Source organism: Diabrotica undecimpunctata, chromosome 6 (assembly GCF_040954645.1).
Source record: "Diabrotica undecimpunctata isolate CICGRU chromosome 6, icDiaUnde3, whole genome shotgun sequence".
Lineage (NCBI taxonomy): Eukaryota > Metazoa > Arthropoda > Insecta > Coleoptera > Chrysomelidae > Diabrotica > Diabrotica undecimpunctata.
Genome location: NC_092808.1, coordinates 54,857,311 through 54,877,405, shown reverse-complemented (window position 1 = coordinate 54,877,405; position 20,095 = coordinate 54,857,311). Strand labels below are relative to the sequence as shown.

Sequence of the window (20,095 nt, the reverse complement as noted above, 5' to 3'; positions counted from 1 at the left end):
GAAATGGTACCTCGTTCACTGAGGAGTCGTTTCTATCCAATGATATCTGGGCGTTCAAATCCAAGAAATCGAGTTATGTCTATTGATACAACCGTTAAGGTATATGTGACTTTCGTCCGAAAACCATACATTTCTAAAGAAATCAGAATTTTCTTATGCTAGATTCTTTGTGTTTATTGAGAGACCTATTTGTTTAGCATGTGATTTAAGTTCCGTATACGTATTCTCACCTGTTACTTTGGTTCTGCTTATGATATTTATGTAATCTGCATATGCTGCCAGTTGGACTGATCTATTGATATGTGAGTTGTTCCAACCTTTTGACGTTTTTCTAAAAATATATTCGAGTGCTAAATTAAACAGTGTGGGTGTTGATTTTAGCCCAGTTGGTGGTGTTGGTGAATATTTAGTACTGCAATGAAAACTGAAATAAAGAAGGAGCAAAAATAACATTGCTCGATAAAAATTCATCAAGATTTCACAATCCGACATTTAAAACTATCAAAACACAAAAGAGAAATACATTAAACATAGGAGTCTACGCCAAAAAAAAAGTTATATACTAATGGGTCATGTCCCTCATGTTATATACTAATGGGTCAAAAATACAAGAGGAAGTAAGAAGAGGAGTTACTGAACCTAACACCAGGCTCCTAATAGTTCTCGGAAAATATTATACAATATGAGAGTGCCAATTCAGCCAAAATTTGTAATACCTCAGAAAGAAAAACTGTACTAAGGGCTCTTTAGTCTACAACTTATAAGTAGATTATAGCTTGGAACTGCAAGCAGTCCATTAACCAAATGACTTGATATAACAAAGTAACTTGGGTGCCAGTGCGGTGGGTGTCAGGCATCAAGGTATTGCTTGTCATGATATTGCCCATAGACTTCGTAAAGAAAGCGCTCTCGTTCCTTTTAACGGACCAGAAACATTCTGCGATGCAACAAAAATCCACAAAGTGAAGGATGTCCTAAAATGCAAAATGAAAGTAGTTTAGCTTTAACATTTCAGGCATTCCAAGGTTATTTCACCTTCTTCTCGCTATGCAAAAATTATCTCGGAGTGTCAAAAGACAACTCTCAGTACTTATAGATGTTCTGACTAGACACTAATTGAGCTATCATCTGTATAAAATAATTAAAGTGGATAGAACAACATGCACATTCTGGTCTTTTTAAGAAAGAGGTATTTTTAAAACCTGATCAGATAATAAATATCTCACGTAGATCTGCTGGACTAAATATAAACTGTATGGTATACACAAAAGATCTCTCATGTCGCAGCGTTGGAAAGTTAAATTAAAAGATATTATGTAATATAAAAAAGTAGAGCTTTAATGTGGAAGAATAAACAAATATTCGTAATAGACCCTCCATGATATACTTCGTTGAAATCAGGTTGTTAAGAGCGTAGGCGCAAAATTTCGGGCCAATGCTTTTTAAATGCATTCATTTTTTTTCGAATCCTGAGAAAACTAATAAATGTTTTTGAAAAATTTAAACGCAGAATGAAAGATTACATTATTACCGAGGGCCGAAAGTCCCTTAGAATAAACCAAAAGTTTCTTTTGAATGAGATATTTGAAATTAAAATCACACTTAATTTTCTCTTCTTTTTCACCCCTGTAACTTACTAAAATAAACATTATAGAAGTTTTAGGGACTTTCAGCCCTCGATAAAAATGTAATCTTTCATTCTGCGTTTAAATTTTTCAAAAATACTTATTAGTTTTCTCAAGATTCGAAAAAAATGAATGCATTTAAAAAGCATTTGTCCCGAAATTTTGCGCCTACGCTCTTAAGGAGCTTTTACAAATATAAAAATATACAGGGTGTTCCATTACAAATATAGCTTATGAATTACGCTAGGCTTGCGTGAGTCAACATTTACATTTAGATTTATGCTTAAAAAGGGTATATTTATATATAAAAGTCAACAGATCTCCGCGTTTTTAATATTTTTTTTAAACAAGGACAGAAATAATTTCCATAAGTAGTTTCCACATTATTAGTATTATGAGGATATTGTATTTGCTAGATTGAATTTTTCATTATACATTTAGGTATTTGGATTTTATAAACTATAACTGAGCAAAGTTACTTTGCACATTTCTGAGAACATTATAGCAAGTTGACTACTTTCCTTTCTTTTCTTTTTTTGTAAATAAGTTCTTTCGACATGATAGCGATACAGATCCAAACAAGGTTGTAGAGAGTGATGATGAAACTACAAGTCATCACAGTTTTTCTTGTTTTGTTTACAAAACACGAAACCAAACTTACTTCAATCTAACCTTACTTAACCCAAGTTAAACAAAATTCTTTTTTTGTACTTTAACAGATATACTAGAACCTGAACGAATAGAAGATTTGCCGCAAAATGCAATTCCATCCACTAAGCAGCCTAAACTAAGATGAGTCAGCAAAATGATACTCATACAAGGCTTACCGAGAGCGAAAGTCAAACTATCACGCAGTTATGGAGGTTGGTGAGTACCTTCACAACCATATTGGAACTTACTGACGCCTGTTAAAGCAAGAAACCCAACAACTGAAGGTAGGAAATATATATTTGTCAGTTGAGTATAATCTTGCCAGGTACACAGTAGGCAAGGAGTTTTTCTTGAGGACCAAATGAAAGAGTAAGAAATATCACTCTGAAAAAGAAACAAATTCCACCCGGCGTTACTTTGTGAGATAAAAGATAATATGGAACCTCCAAACAAAATTCCAGACGAAAGAAAGAGTGATAATTATTGAAGGACGTAGAAGCTTTACTTAGTACATATAGCACTATAGCAGTGAAAAAAAAATCCTAAATCCACACTTAAACCCGACAATCATATATCTATAAAGAGACAGCCAAAGAAAGATAAAACAAGCCAAAAAAGAGAGTTTCTATAGCAAAATATTCAATAAATAGCAAATAAAGTTCAATTAAAGTTTGTATAGATCAGAGATAGATACCTATGTAACTTCACTTGAGAAAAGCTGAGCTACAAAATAATTGAAAGAAAAAAGCAGCAAGAAGAAAACATCTACAGATACGGTACCAACACGTTTTCAGCTCCAAAAAATGATGCCAATGAATGATTTTAAAAATTATAAAACTAATTACATTCGGCACTTTTGAACATACTGAACTTTAATGGCTATAGTTTCAAAGATAGAATTGAACATATGTTCATGTGGCATGAGGGCCAAGTAAACAGGGGCTTACAACAAATAACCACTTGCCTCTTAAAATATATCCAGTCCCTATCCAGCTAGGTATAACCCATTAAAGCATTATACGACTATTGTGGAGGCTACATATCATCAATGTTTTAGTTTTATGTAGTCAAAAACACTGTCATTAAGCCAGTCACTCAACATTTTTTTGTTCTTGGCTACTCGTATAATAAATGTGACTAAGATTTTGGACTTTGGACTTTAGAAGAGAAAACCAAAAGAAAAATAACAACCCAGAGATTGATTGACTGATTTGATTGACGTATGTACTTAACTTCTTTACAAATAAAAATATTGTTTGTGGTGAGTCAAAAATGCATAGTCCATAGAAAAGAAATATTTATCGTAACTTTAAAATATCACAAACAACAACACAGACTAACAGAAAATGATATATGGCAAAGTCACGGTAAGCAGTTCAGTGAATGTTCTGCAGTGAGTCATATATTCTTCTGAGCAGTAAAAGAAATGTTAGAGCAGATATTTTTTTATAACTTTTTCGAAACTATTATAGCTTATGTGTTTAACACGTTTTGGTAAAATATTGTAGGTTATAGTTATAGTTAAGGCAATTTATCTGAAGACGCAATCAACAGCGATTTTTTCGTAAGTACCTACTAACAGTTTCGCGTATTGTAAACGAGAACATCATAGGGCTTTATTAAATTGGCCCGTTTTCTTTATATTTCAGTCATAACTTAAAATATCACCAGAGTAGGTACTGGTATAATTTTGAATTTGGTAAAGAAATTTCGCAATGTTCTAGATAACTAACCCCTGCTAAAATCCCGATAGCTTCCTTTTGGATTCTAAAAATTTTAAGTGCATTTGTTGAATTGCCCCTTATGATTAATACATAGCTAAGGTGTAAGTGAAACAAAGAAACATATGTAATTTTTTAATGTTTCAAAGTTGACAACCCTTGCAAGTTGGCGAATAACAAATAATGAACTTGATAGCTTTTTCTCTAGTTGTGAGATATAAGCCGACTAGTTCAGTGGATTAACTATGGTTATTCCCAAGAGTTTAACAGTCTCTTTGTTATCTGGATCATTATGTAAATTACTAGCAGATATAACCAAGTTTTGTGTTTTATCGGAGTTAAGTTTCAGTTTTTTTGCAGCAAACCATGTGGTAGATTTAGTGGAAACTTCCTCGTAACACATTTTAAATCATCATTATTTTTTCCTGATATAACGTATGTCGTATCATCTGCGAAAATTACGGATTTGTACGGAGATATGAATTAAGGCAAATCGTTGATAAGGCAAATCGTTGACATAAATAATAAACAAAAAAAGGTCCTAAGATCGAACCTTCTAAGACTCCATGTTTTACGGATCGAAAATCAGAGAGATGACCTTTAGACATTACCGCCTGGTCTCTGCCACATAGGTAAGACGTTATAAGCTTAAGAGGGATACGGCTGATCCCATAGTAATTTAATTTGTGGAGCAAAATGTCGTGTGAAACGCCGTTTCACACGACATTTTGCCAAAGCCTTTGACAAGTCGCTCACAACATAATATACGGCATTCGTAGTACAACAATGCTTATGGGTCTGTAATTGTTAGTTTTTGAGAAATTACCTTTTTATAGATAGGTAGTAGATACTTAAGGAGATGTATGTTCCAGAAGACTGAATACCTTATGTAGCCTCATTAAGTTAGAAATTTATTGTTATTAAAATAAGGGATAAAGTTTTTGTTAACATTGATAACCTGAACGATTTTTTCCCTGAAAAAGTGAAAGACATCCGACGAACTCAAATTCTTCAATTTAAGAAAAACGCCTACTAGCCTACTATTTCATAAAAAAATGGCAGGAAGCCCGAGACAGTGAATCCATGAAAATTGGATTCTAACCTGCTGACTCTAAAACCAGCAAATTCAATGCCGACAATTAAACCGGAAAAAATGAAAAACCAAATTAACTGCTACAGTTTGTACCGCCTATTTTCTCTCTCTCTCTCTCTCTCTCTCTCTCTCTCTCTAATGGCGCCTTGACCTCCTCCAAACTATTCCTCCAACCTTACCGGTCCCGCGCCGATCTTCTCCAGGTTCTCAAGTCTAGCAACTTTTGCGAGTCCGCTGCCATTTCATCCTCCCACCTTTTCCGTGGCCTTTCTTTTGGTCTTGAGCCCTGCATTTTACTATCTAGGGCTCTTTTTGATAATTTCCCGGCCTTTATTATCACTACATAACCAGCCCATCGAATTATCTGAAGTTTAAGAATTCTGAGATCGGTGCCTCTTTGAAGAGTTGGCAGAGTTTATGGTTGTACCTTGATCTTTATACTCCGTTTTCGTTAATAGGTCCAAATATCTTTTTTTAGGACTTTTCGTTCGAAGACTTCCAGCTTTCGTTTTGTATGTGCTGTTATCATCCATGTCTCGCATCCATAACCTACTATTGGTCTGATAATAGTTTTGTAGACCCTGATTTTCTAATTTTCTAATATTCATCAAAAGTTTTATAGGGAGTTGCATACACTAAGTACTTAGCCTCAAGCTCAATATGAACATGAGCATAATGTGACAACAGAGATAAGATTTATAACAGACAATGAATAACTTATACCACACGTTATATTTTTATGTATGACCAATATAGAACAATATTTTTTATTTCAATCGGTGTCATTATTCATCTGCACTTAAAAGGCAAGATACTCAAGTGCAGTGTTACAACAGATCCAAGTGCAGTATCCAAAACTATGTACAATTTAATTGCGTAAAACTGCGCAAAAGATTTTTTTAATACGAATTACTGAGTTTTTATGAGTTAAGATAGCTATAGAATAAAAATCTACGTTAAAAATATAGCGTAACTACAAACATGACCTGATATGTTTTTAATTTCAACTTCAATTATCTGAAAACCTAATTTTTGCTCTTTGATCCCTTGGCTTCTGGAATCCACATATGTTTAACAGTTGGTTTGCACTTTTATTGTTACGTAAACGATTAAAAATATACCTACCTACTCTCTATCATTTGGTTTAATTATTTTGTAAATAAACAAACTTTAAAAACACTCTTTTAAGCTTATACATATTTCATGAGATTTTCACAATACAAAATTATGTGTCTTTCAGTAGGTAGTTCAGATTTAGCAATCTTTTAGTTTAAGTACGAAAATTGCATCATCCAACCAGTAGTAGGACTGTTGTAGATCTCCTTCACATAAATAAGGAACTCTACTCCATGAAATGACTTCAAAATTGGCCGGAGTGAAGACATTTTCTATTACACTCATAACTTGATCTTCAAAATTAGGTCCGCTTATGGGCAATAGTTCTTGGGGTTTATGATTTGTTCCTAAAACATAAATATTTATTAACTAACAATTATGAATAAATCTTATTTTTATGTTTATGTTTTGATTGGTTGAATTAATTATAATTATTGGGTGTTCGTGCAGTGTTACTGTGCACTGTTAAATCCAAATAACTGTGGTGAATGTTTACTGGATTTTAAATACACAATGTCAACGAGAACTTCTAATATTTTAACATGATATTTATAAAATGAATATCGGACCATCCAACAATATTCTAAAATAGATCCAACAAGACAACATTAGATTAAACAGTAGAAAAATACTTGTAGTTTCTAGTGATAAACTTAAGTAATTTTACAGACTTTTATAAAAATTACGATGATATATTTGACAATAAAGAGTTTTCCATTAAAAACTTCAGTATCAAAAATCGAAGAAAATCTAAGCATAGCAGAACACTGGACTAAATGTATAGACCCTATGCACACAGCGGGTAAAGACGTTTTAAAATCTAACAAGATGAGATGAAACGAAGATTTGTTCGAGGAAGAATATAGATCTATTAACCAACAAAATCATCAACATCTTGGACTCTACGATAAGCGGAAAGAAGAAAGATATACGCCGCTTAAATATTCTGTTGAAGAAGAATATTCCGAATTCCGTTGATGGATCACCGGACAAATAATTCAATTTTAAATGAACCAAGGTCAGCAAACGGTTCTCTAACATAGTTCATCTCCAACAATTAAAATACTTTGGACATGCTGTGAAAGCAAGCACAGAAATCATAAAAAGAATTATTATACAAGGAAAGATGGAAGGTCAAAAATCATGAGAAAGATCCCCAATAAGATGGATCGACCGATTTACAGGAACATGCAAAAGACCTATGCATGGGTTCATGAGTTAAAAGAAATGACCAGAGATAGAGGTACAGACAATACATGACATCACGATGACTCCCTCCGAGGGGTCTGGACTAAAGAGAGACAGAGAGAGAGAGAGAGAGAGAGAGAGAGAGAGAACCAACAAAAAAATGAAGCGTATAAGATGCTTTAGCAGCGCAGTACGAGATTAACTCTGAAGGATTATGAAATGAGAGGAAAAAATAACGTTTAGAAGAAAAAAAAAAAAGAGCACTATGAAAACGTTCTAAACGAAAAAGTTAACCACCGTAATAAAAAAATTCACGGAGATTCTACCAACAGATAAACAACTGTAAAATAATAGCATGTAAATATAATTATGTAAATAAATTCAAACCCAGAAGAATAGCATGTACAGATACGGATGGTTCTGTAATTAGTGATAAGGAACAGATACTTAACAGATGGGAAAATCATTTTTAGGAACTGCTTAATAGCAATCATGAAGATGGAATGGAGGTTCCCATGATTCAAATGAATGAAAATTATCAGCAGCCACTTCCTACCGAAGAAGAAATTAGGGAAGCCATCTTAAAACTGAAAAATATTAAAGCCCCCAGTTCGAATAATCTCCCTGTCGAACTTTTTAAATACAGCAGCGACACCATTTTGAAACTGGTCCACAAATTAATAACTGAAATCTGACACGAGAAATTAGGCATACTGTGTCCACTTCACAAAAAGGGATACATGATGGTGTATGATAATTAAAGAGGCATCACTCTACCAGATATAGTATATACAGTACTTTCTAGCGTGTTATACAAAAGAATGCTCCCTTACGCCGAACGAATAGTGGGAGGACATCAGTGCGGCTTCCGCCCTAATAAATCAACAACGGACAAAGTCGTTCTAGTGAAGAAGATTCTTGAAAAAACCCTAGAGCTCGGCGTCGACAATCACCATATATTTGTGGATTTTAAAGCCACATGACTTAGTAGATATAAACTTCTCCTGGCTATGGTGGAATTCCAAATACCACTTTATCTTATTCAGCTAACTGAACTTACACTCACAGGAGCAGTGAGCATGGTCACAATCCAGACCGATCTTTCAAGACCCTTCCATTGCAAAAATGGACTAAGATAGTTTGATGTGTCTTATTTAACCTTGTTCTAGAAAAGGTAATTCGAGAGTCCCAGATTAACACAAATGACACTATCTTTAACAAATCTGTGCAAGTTGGCGCATATGCAGATGACATTGACACCATAGCTAGGTCCATAGAGTCTCTAACCAATGCATTTCTATCTTTATTTCGAAATAAAGGCCTTAAGCTATCTTTGTTAGAATCTACGGAAATTAACAAATTAAAAAACACAGATATAATTCTGAATGACCAACTTGAAACAAACAGCTCTCCTCTCCTCAACCTATTTCATTAAAGACTATAAAGTGTAAACGCATGCCAAAAATAGATCACTTAAAAAAGGCACTCTGCTGAAACAGCTGTAGTGATAAGTTTTTATAATAAATTTTGTGGAAGTTTTGAAAACATTGATATTTGTTCTGTAAGTGCACTGAGAAATATGTTCCAGTTTGTTTCCCATTATTGATTTCAGGAGTTGTCTACCCCTTGTTGTAATTACTGTAGAGCCCCAGTGGTGATGTTTGCAGTTAAAGTCTCCTCCTGCTATGAATTTGTGTCCAACAGAACTAAAATAGATATTAAAGTTGTTTTCGTTAATGTATTGGCTAGGAGGACAGTAGACCGCAGATAAGGTAAGGTTGTCTAACTAGTCTTCAATGACAAAATCTAAAATGACTTTCAAGTATAGTATACTCCCTCTATAACGAACACGGTTATTACGAGGTTTCGCTTATAACGAGGTACATGAGATGTCCCGTGAAATTTGTATTCAACTATAACTATAGCGAGGAAATTTGGTTATAACAAGAGAAAATAAGATCAAAATTACGTTTTGGCCCGGCCGTGGCTATAAATAAATACCCTTTTTAACTGCCGCCCGCAATAAACTTCTTCAATAAATTTATGATTCACAAGTGTCATTGTAGGGGGTTGACCATTCGCACCTAATAATAAGAAGGTGCTTTAACATGTGGAAAGTGCTTTAAACGTTGTAAGAAACTATCGCATAATGCAGAATCAATAGTTTATGTTATCCTTGAAAATACGCTTTATATAGATTTACAGAATACAGATTTTTTGTTTTAACGTATATCATTGACAATAAAATTAAACAACTCTTTTTTGTTTTAATGTATTTCATTGACAATAAAAGTAAACAACTTTTTTTCAAAAAAGCCATTCAAACAATATTTATTTAGCATCTTATATTGCTCCGAATGGCTTCAGTACAGGAAGTTAATGTTTTAGAAAACTACATATTCATATGTATGCACAGTATTATTGTTGTTTGATATAACAAGATCGGCGTATAACGAGGTAATTAGTCTGCCATTTCAGTTTTCGTTATAGAGGGAGTTTACTGTATAAGGTATTTAATGGGTGAACTAATAGATCCGCACCTCTCTCTAGGAACCTAACAACATAAAGGCCATTATACATATGCTTCCTTGGTTTCCAAACACACGCTTTTTTGTCTCGTGAAAATGACTTTAGAAAACGATACGAAAATGGAGAATATGTTAAAGAAGTTATGGAAGATCGCGGAGCTCGGATATACGTCGGTTCCTTCTAACAATAAAAATATCATAGAAATGCTTTTCTAACATACTACAAAAAATCTAGAGACTCCGGACGGTATCAGGTGGAAATGTCTCTCCAACAAACTTAAAAGAAACTAGTAGATTCATTTGTGGCCTCGAAGCAACGGTTTCTACGATTATAGAAAAAATTGGAAAACGATGCAAATTTGTATAATAAATACAAAAGGGTGATTGACGAATATTTGACACTTGATCACGCAAAAGTAATTCCTCTACCTCTGTATGATAGCGCCGCGAAAGAACCTAAATATTTTATACCACATTGAACTGTAATTAAGGAAGAGTCGATATCTACAAAGTTACGCTTTGCTGATTTTTCTTCTAAATCTAGTTAGAGATATTCATTAAACATGTTTAGTATTTATTTACATATTTTACATTTAATATTTTTTACTGTATTATAATATGATCTTGTTTAATGCTATATTCTAATTAATTATTTACTTTAAAAGATTACAGTTTATTATTTTTCTTCTATTCGGTAAATTCTCATTGTTAAACTGGCTAACATATGGTAATCTGTTTTTAAGTTCAAAGAAATTCACTTGCCTTTGTTATTTGTGAACTACCTCGCGAGCACAGAAAACCCTACAAAATATCAAAGTTCTGTGAAACATTTTGTTAAATTATCGTCTTTCAAAAGCGCATTACAATAGGACCACCTACGGAATAGGACTAACCTACGGACCACCTAAGAAGGGTGGTCAGAGAATTCCTGACTATTTTATATCAAGAAAATATACTTTTGAATCATCCCGACAATCAAGAGGCATCGAGATGTAATCATCCAGTTTGACCAGGACGTATGCGTCCCTTGCGTCGCGACCCGCAGATGCTACTCTTCTACTACTTGCTACAATTAATACATCATATTTAAAAGGTAAGTGTTTTCATTTGTACATATAACATTAATGGATTAAGCCAGGTATTTTCGTGATATTTAAATTAATTGCTAATTTATTCACAATCAAAATATTGCATTTTCTTTGTTATTATTATAGTCATTTAATCAGCGACCTCATTAAGTTTTACACAAAACAAAACAATTTGACATATATAAGGGCTATCAGATCCAGAATAATTTCGTTGTCGATTTCGGACGTTTAAATTTATTTTGACCGTTAACATCAAGATGATGTATTGGGAAATCGAAATGTCGCCAAAGCACCGCTATTTACAGAACATTTTACAGAAAAATTCGCCTAACGTGAACTGAAATGCACAGAATTATCGTCTTAGTTTCAGACAATACTGTTCTTCTTTTTTAGCTATAGGCGTCCTTAAAGATATTGTTGAAACCACCAATTGTCCCTCGTCGCCAACGCTGTACTGCCTCAAACATATATTGATGTTGTACTAGGCGGAACAGATAACTTTTCTGATTTAGAACCGTTCCAGAAGGAACTAAATTACATGTCAGCAAACACGTATTTCGACTACACGTGTTATCTAACTCTTCCCGTTTCTTAGATATTTCTTAGAAAGACGACTTAGAACTTGTCTTAAATTTTGATAACACACTTTGTAAAATTTTGGAAATAAAATAGAATCCCAAAATAGATCATTGTAAATTAGCAGTTAATCTGGATTTTAAAGTAGAAAATTTAACAAAGAGACAAAATTTGTCACTTTCGTTTATTAGTTCTTCCTTTGATCCGTTAGGGATGGTTAATCCCTTAATTGTCAATGGGAAACTTTTAGTGCAAGAACTGTGGCAAAAGGGTTCACAAAATATTTTTAGTTATTTTTTATGAGAATTCTGATTTCAAAGTTTATTCCAATTATAAATTTTGGACCCAGTTTAGATATAATCTCGTTATATACATTGTTGATATGATAATTTATGTCTAGGCAGAAAGAATATTGCACCTTTATTTATTTCAACTTCGTTACTCGTAACAGTAATAATGGTATCTTGTATTTCATGATCTCTCATTGAAATTTCTCTTAAATTAGTTAAAAAAAAAAAAAAAAATAAATAAATAAAAGCTCAAAAAGCGTCGAACAAAAAGTTTAACAAATACCTGCCACCATGATGCAGCAAATATAACGTTAAATAATTTACAACATCCCATATTCTGTGGATCTTTACAAAAATATTGTCAACAAAAACGTAATAGAAGAAAGTTCTTTATAAAAAAAATGTAGAAATCGTATATACAGAGAATCAATTCCATTAGAAAAACTGTAGCAGAACAATACTTTTGTATCGTATTAGATGAAACAACGGAGTCCTCTGAGCTATATATTACTCATGTACTTATTGGTGTGTTACACGAGGATATTATAATGTAAGCCATTTCTAATAGATTCTCAGCAATTACAAAATACCAACAGCGTCCATGTCACAAGAGGAATACACAAAAATTTAATTCAATTTTTTCTGCCTCAATTTGTTCCTGCTGAAAAATTTATTCTTTTTGTAACGTATGCTGCGCTTCAACTGATAAAAGTAGTGAAAACATTAGGTAAAAAAGAATCTACTCTTTAAAGAGGCCAGCTACGTGCGTTCTGGGTACACTGATAGTGAATATTGGTGAACCTAAAGCAAGTGAGATATATCTGATGACTAAGAAACGCACTAGAGATTGGGAACAGAGTGGGACCGAAAATGTGAGAGTAATGGATGAACGGCAAAGGAAATAGGCGAAAGAGAGGGAGACGGTCAGTGAACAGAGCGTATTATCATTAATCTCGTAATCAGACACAAACATAGAGAGGTATACTATCGACAAAGTCAGTTGTTCACGAGGCATAACTGTTTTGGTTCCTACTTGAAACATACAATATATATTGTCAAGCAGAAGATTAACGTGTGTAAACAAAAGTAAAGGAAAGAAAAATATAAGTGTGAGATGAGATTACTATGACTTCGAGAGTTGCGAAAGACAACAGAAGACTGGAGAGAAGGTGGCAGCAATATATTTGTAGTGAGAGTGTTGTAGAATAAATGCAAGAGTAAACAGATAAGAGACTAGAAAGGATGTAGCGACAGATTTTCCACCAAGTCCTTTCCAACGGATGGATGATTTTAGCGGATAGAAATAATAACCTACGTTTTATACTTGTCGGATCGTATCATATGAAGATTTTCCACATCAACTATAAAGACGGGTATCTTTATTCTTTTGGTTGCTTTTGGTTAGCTATACTCACTACTTACCATTTTTTAACCTACAAAACTTTCTCCACGATACCTTTAACTTTCCTTTACAGCGTAAAGCAACTGTTCATGTTTCCTTATTGTTTCCATTTCTCGTCCTTATCCATTTGATATTTTTCTGTATAGCTTTTACTGTTTGAACGCTGAGAACGCGGTTTGAATACGTATTTAAAAATATCTTAATCAACACGAAGTGCTGAGAAAATGACGTCAAAATTACTTATGCGAAGATAGAAACAAAAAATACAAAAGGGCGTACAAGAAACAACGAAAAATTATTTTCCTTTTCTCTATAGGGTGGAAACTATTTCTCCATAGAACTGTAAGATTTGTTTGTGCCTTTTAACACAATAAAATAATACAGAGGAAGGAAAAAACTTAGATATGATACTTTATATCTAATTACAAAAAATTAAATTTATGAATGCACAATGCACTCGTTATAAATATATTGTAAGTATATGTATATGATAGAAGTCTTACCTGCTTCTACGTATGCGGAAAATGGTAGTACAACAGCTAATAGTAGTGTTCCGTTTGGGGTTAATGCATCTCTTATTTGATGTAATAATTTTAGGGGAGTATCACAGCGATCGATCACATTGAGACATGATATAAAATCAAATTTTTTGTCCACAAACCAGTCATTAATTTCCAGTAGTCTAAAAAGAAAAAAAAATTACAAATAAATAAAGAGACTGAAAAACTACTTTTAAAAATCGATTTATTCCAAACTTCATTATAGGTTATCATTAGCATACTTTTATATGGCGACGCCAAAAACGAAGAAAACTTCATTGCTTAGTACCTCCAGATCTTTCCCTGATTTATCTTATCTGCCCTTGATGTTCATTCCCGTATCCCGCTCTCATCCATTATTTGTATATGATTACTATTTTATTTGATGCATTTGTTTTTAATAATATTCTAATCTCTTATTGGGCTCCGCTTCCGCGCATACATTCTGTCTTAGTTATGTACACTTCAGTTCAAAACCAAAATTTTTGAAATACATAAATTTTCTTGTAATAACATGTTCTAAGTTTTCCAGTCTTATCAGTTAGTTTTTCAGTATTAATTCTTTACTACACGCCAAGATACATTTTTTGCGTTATAGTCACATACTGATAACTGATGCTGCATTTATATCTTTTTTCTTAGGAACTTTAAAGCATTATAAATTATTTGTTTTGTCTGGTGATTTAGAGCATACCGCTTAGAGTAACTTTCCATATTTTTTTTAACATAAAAATGATTCTGTATTAACATTGCGACGTTAACAGAATGAGATTTTCAAACGCACTTGATCTTTGCCGTTCCTGTAATTTGGTGATCATTTTTGAGGGATAAATAAATGAAGAATGAAGTATCATTTACAAATTATGTTATTAAAATTGATCTAAATCATTTTTTGGTTTAAATTGTTTTTAACTGTTTAAACTAATTTTATATTCTTACTAAATTCATTTAATTTCGTAAATCTACTATTGTTTGGTTTGTAAGTATCTCATTATTATCTTTTGCAATACAATAAATTGCCATATATACTAATTTAAATGGACGTCTAAAAATGTGTTTGTGATATTTATTATAGTTTATTTTTATGAACGAGAGAGTAATTAGCATAATTTTAACTGGTAGCTCCGACCACTCCATGGGCGTGCTCAAGATTAATTGAAAAATTACTTTGAATAATTGTAAAAAATAAATGAATTATTTCAGTGTTATAAAGTGTTATGTGTATGTAAACAAAAGTGACCTCTTTTATCACACACTATATTAGAACTGACTGGCCTACATTAAAAAGGGTTTTAAAAAATTCACATTTTTTTTAATTTTTAAAAATTACAAAAGAGAAAAAGAGTTTTTAAAACCGTCTAAGGTATGTTAAATAGATGAATAAAAATATTAATATAAAACTTACAGCTACTTGTTACAAATCCAAATCAGATTCAGAAGATGAACTTTCAGAACCAAGATTTATAATAACTGGCTCGATCATTTTATCAGTAATATTGTCCAGCTTCCACATTTTTTCCTCTTCTGTAATAGTGTGATTTACTGCCTTTTCCCAGTTTTCAGGTTTTACATTATTTACGGCCTCCAAAAACAACTGTTTAACATCATGAATTTTAAAAGTGGTATTTTTTCTTGAAACTTCACTCTTTATCTGTGCCCATACCAGTTCAATCGGGTTTAATTCACAATGATATGGTGGGGATCTAAGTACTGTCATTTCACGATTTTTGGCAATTTCATCAATTTCGTATTTTTTAAATTTTTCTTTATGAAGGGCACACAACGAATAAAGTTCCTTTCTTATAGATCCGGGATGGTACGTAATATTTTTTGAACTCAGCCAATTCTGCAAGTCTTTTTTTAACCACTTGGTTGTGGGCAGTCCTTCTATAAGTCTGGAGTGATAACTTGCATTATCCATTACTATTACACAGTTCTTAGGAAGAAGATCTATCATTTGTTCGAACCATTCTTGAAAGACATCAGCGTTCATGTCTTCATGGTAGTCACCGGTACGAGTTGATTCAAAAGTTAATAAACCACCTTCAACAAAACCGTCTGAACTGCCAATGTGTACTATTATCAGCCTGCGTCCCTTTCCTGATGGTGGGTTTAAACCAGTAGATAAGTTATTTACAAAAGCGTGCCTTTGACTTGTAACAGTTTCATCCTGCCAAAATTTATTTGGTGTATGACCCTCGTTGATCCATGTTTCATCAAGATAAAATATTTTTCTTTTTTGGTTTCTCATTTCCTTTATGGTTCTTAGAAAATGTCTTCTCCATATGACAATATCGCTTCTTTCTAATAAAATAGACTTTCTGGGATTCTTTTTCCAGCGGAAGCCTATTTCTTTTAAAAGTTTCCATAACGTACTTCGACTCATTTCTGGGTAATCCTTATCATCTCGAACTGAGACAAGAACTTTATCCAATGTTGGAAATTTATGTCTAAAGAAGAATTCATGCACTTTCCGTCGAAGTCCTTCTTTAAAATGATATTCTATTTGAAATTTTGGTTTCCCTGGAGCATTACGTGGCATTTGAAAACTACCACATTTCTCTTCTTTAATAACTCTGTAAATCGTAGATTTCCCAACACCAAGTGTACTGCTAACTAACTCAACGGTCTCATCAACACTTTCACATAAACGTTTGTCTGTAAATGATTTAAAACAATTAAATATTAATGTTTTTTCATTAACTGTTAGAGGACCAATTTTTCGGCGTTTACACGGCACTTCCAAATTTTCCATAACACTAGTATACACAATAAACTGCACCTTGCAACTGAAGTACCTACTTTTAGTAAACTGTTAAGAATTTTGAATACGCCACTTGGACCTTCCTATATACAAAATGGAAAAACCCACTATCACATTTTCTATGGAATAAGTTTAGAAGGTAATTATCTAGTCAATTACTGTCGTAGATTCCTGGAATTAAAGAATTAAATGTTTGATTGTTGAAACCCTTACTTCGTGGAATGCACTCATTTCAGATAAAATAAAACGTTTTATTTTATCTAAAGAATTAAACTTTATTTTGCAAATAGGCAAAGAATTAAACTTTATTTTGCAAATAGATAAAATAAAACGTTTTATTTTATCTAAAGAATTAAACTTTATTTTGCAAATAGGTAGGTACTTATTAAACTTTTATTGGTTATATATAACCAATAAAATAAACATCTTACATTTCTTGCAAATTCATGAGTACCTGTTAACCTCCATCACTCCGACACTGGCAACCTTATTTAGAGATTAGTAACCCTCACAACTATTGTATTCTATTCTGCTCCAACCTTTATACCTGGTGGTCATACTCAATTTAAAATTGTTTTCCTATATACTTCTGTAAACTTGTTGACAAATATCTGTTTTTCATTGAGTCACCCGTATCAACAGTTTAGGGATTTGCATACATAATTTATTGTTTTATTACTCTCTCATACATAAAAATACACTATAGTCATTTTATTGATTATTTTATTATTGCTATATATATATATATATATATATATATATATATATACATATATATATATATATATATATATATATACATATATATATATATATATATATATACATATATATATATATATACATATATATATATATATATATATATATATATATATATATATATATATATATATATATAAATATTCCGAAGGATTTCCGTGGTTAGTACAATTAAACTTAAGAATAATAGTATTACAATAATAGAATTAATATTAATAAACTCAACACAGTCTTCTAGGTTGAGCCGCGTCGATTATCATTGCGCCGAGCTTTCGATGTTCTCCTTGATGTCTTTTTCAAGGCTTCCGAGGTCATCAGATTTACCTTCTGATTAGTTACCAGAAGAAAGGAAGATTATAGGAGAGCATGAAACAAATAATGGCTACAAACTAACACTTTTTTTACTCAAAAGTTCAGCCAAATAAACGTATGATGGAATGTTATCAAATTCGCCAAGTAAACATAAATAAAATAAAACAGATAGCAAAAAGACAAAAATACATATTTAGATAAATCTGGTATTAAGCAAATAGCTCTAAAATTAGGTAGAATGTCTTTGTAACTGAATAAAACTACAAAATAAATTCAAATAGTAAAATTTATCAAAAATACTTAGACATTACCACAGTTATAGCATAATATCATGACATTATCGGCAATATATCTTACTATCTATATTTTTTTTTACATATTAATTAGCTGAACAAAAGGGCACAACAATTCCCTTTGATTACCAGAGCACTGACATGCAAACTGTTAGGCTATATTTACAAACAAAGATTATTACGGAATAACAGGAAATATTAAAAGTGAAAAATTTCGCACTGCACTGCACTAGATATGTAGACAATAAAAATATGCATGTATATTTCTGCAGTTGACCAGAAAGAAGACATTTAGCGATCTTATCTCCAACATTCGGACAAGTTTTAAAATTAATTTCAATTAACATAATACTGCTGTAGACTTCGCTAACTAATTTTCAACTGAATTAAAACTTATCACTTTATTTTATCTTGGTTTAACTGTGTTTTATTCGTAGTACTGCAATACAACGACTAGTACTTACGGGCTATGTGCCCAATTGCGACAAAACAAACTAAAAACCGGCTATACCTGAGCGAAACTTCATCGTACTCTCCGGCTGTTAAAATCGAAGTCCCGATGACCAAATTCGGACCTCAACAATGAAAGCGATCGCCACTCACGGTGCTCTCCCGAGAAGTGAAATCATCACTCAAAAATCAGTATCTTATTAGCATAAGCGAAAATATTGTTTTTTATTTCCTGCGTAAATATCTAGGTGGAACTAATATCAAACGGGTGAGAAATTTGTTTATTATAAACAGACTCCAAAATGTTTAGATTATCAATCCCAAAAACGCAAAAAGATTAAGAATATTTTTCGGTGTTTTATAATATACGGGCTGAAACAAAAATGCTACACAATTACCACGTAAAAGCAGAAACTGGACAAACAGGAACAGTTTTCGTTTAGGGCAAACATAGTTCAAGTTGGAATAACAGTAGCATTTTCTAGCTATTGTAACAGCGCGAGTATTAGGAGGTAGCATGAAATATGTTAAAGTGCATCCCAACTACAGTGTATCAAACAAAAAACAAACAAAAATCACAACTAAACACTATTTCTCTTATTATGAGTGAAGACACACTAAAGTGTGGCACATATTTACATTCAACATTAAACTGGATGCTCGACCTGATGAATCTACACCAGGTACTGTTCTTTGGCTCCTAGGAACCACGAACAATGGCAGATTTTTATGAATATGGCTCTAGACTCACCAAAAAAGTGGAACAGATCATTGTTGCAGTTTCTGGAAGAGGGGTGCTTCCAGCTCAACCAAGGCGGATGGCCAACAAAGTAGCTTAATCAAAGCTTCGTCATGGTTATTCACTAGATAGATACTCAAAATAGCATAAAAAAATAATGAAGTTGATTACGACAGTCAAACAATGAATTTTCAAACTTCCAACTACTGGTTTAAATTCGAATTAACACAAAAAAAACAGGATGGACAATAGTTCCGGGTAGATTGATCACAGCGGAAAATTTCTAAGTCAGCAAACTCCCAGAAGGACAACAGAAGAAAACAAATCCAAAATGTTAAGACACAATTTTGGAAAAGAAGAAATAAAACGGGAATATGGCCAACAAGTCATAATCGATACATAAACAGTTCAGTCTCAAACTAATATTTCCAAAAGAAACAAATAAACGTAAGAGTCCTTAAAAGAAACAAAAAAATTATTACAATCTTCCAAAGGAACAGAAAAATCATAAGAGTCTTCCAAAGGAGCAGAAAAACATTAGAGTCCATCTACAATAATAAAAAAAAATTATGCTGTTGTATGTAACACATACCAACAATACAACAGTAGAAGTTAAACAGTAAAACATTTTTAACATCTAATCGAATCCAATTTGGTATACAAATTTCAAACTTAATAGCAAGAAGAGTAAAGCAGAAGAGTGATAAATTAGCTAGCTTGTTGAAGGTTTGATAAGTCCGCATATACCTAAAATGTTATGTGTAGTAGGTACAAAATCAAGAAAACCGACATCTGTAAGTCAAATTTTGGGATGAAATTGTCACAGACAACTCCAGTGTCACAATCAGTAAAGTTAATACAACATACATCTAACTATGAAATATACCTATACAAAAGAAGAAAACTAATGCTTTTCTTCTTAAGAAGCTCAACAGGTCACCTGGCAAACAAATCCAAA

At 32.5% G+C, this 20,095-nt stretch overlaps 1 protein-coding gene across 2 annotated transcripts in view; it reads right to left on the bottom strand.

Moving 5' to 3' along the window:
- Positions 1 to 6,341: 6,341 nt before the first annotated feature.
- The window catches only part of LOC140443448 (protein-L-histidine N-pros-methyltransferase), a 772,543-nt gene continuing 758,789 nt past the window's right edge, over positions 6,342 to 20,095 (bottom strand). For both annotated transcript variants that reach the window (XM_072534711.1, XM_072534712.1), the window contains exons 4-5: positions 13,782 to 13,960; positions 6,342 to 6,553 (exon numbers count right to left, since the gene is read on the bottom strand). In XM_072534711.1, the coding sequence (XP_072390812.1) occupies positions 6,345 to 6,553; positions 13,782 to 13,960 (388 nt within the window). In that variant the 3' untranslated portion in view covers positions 6,342 to 6,344. The remainder of the gene's footprint in view (positions 6,554 to 13,781; positions 13,961 to 20,095) is intronic.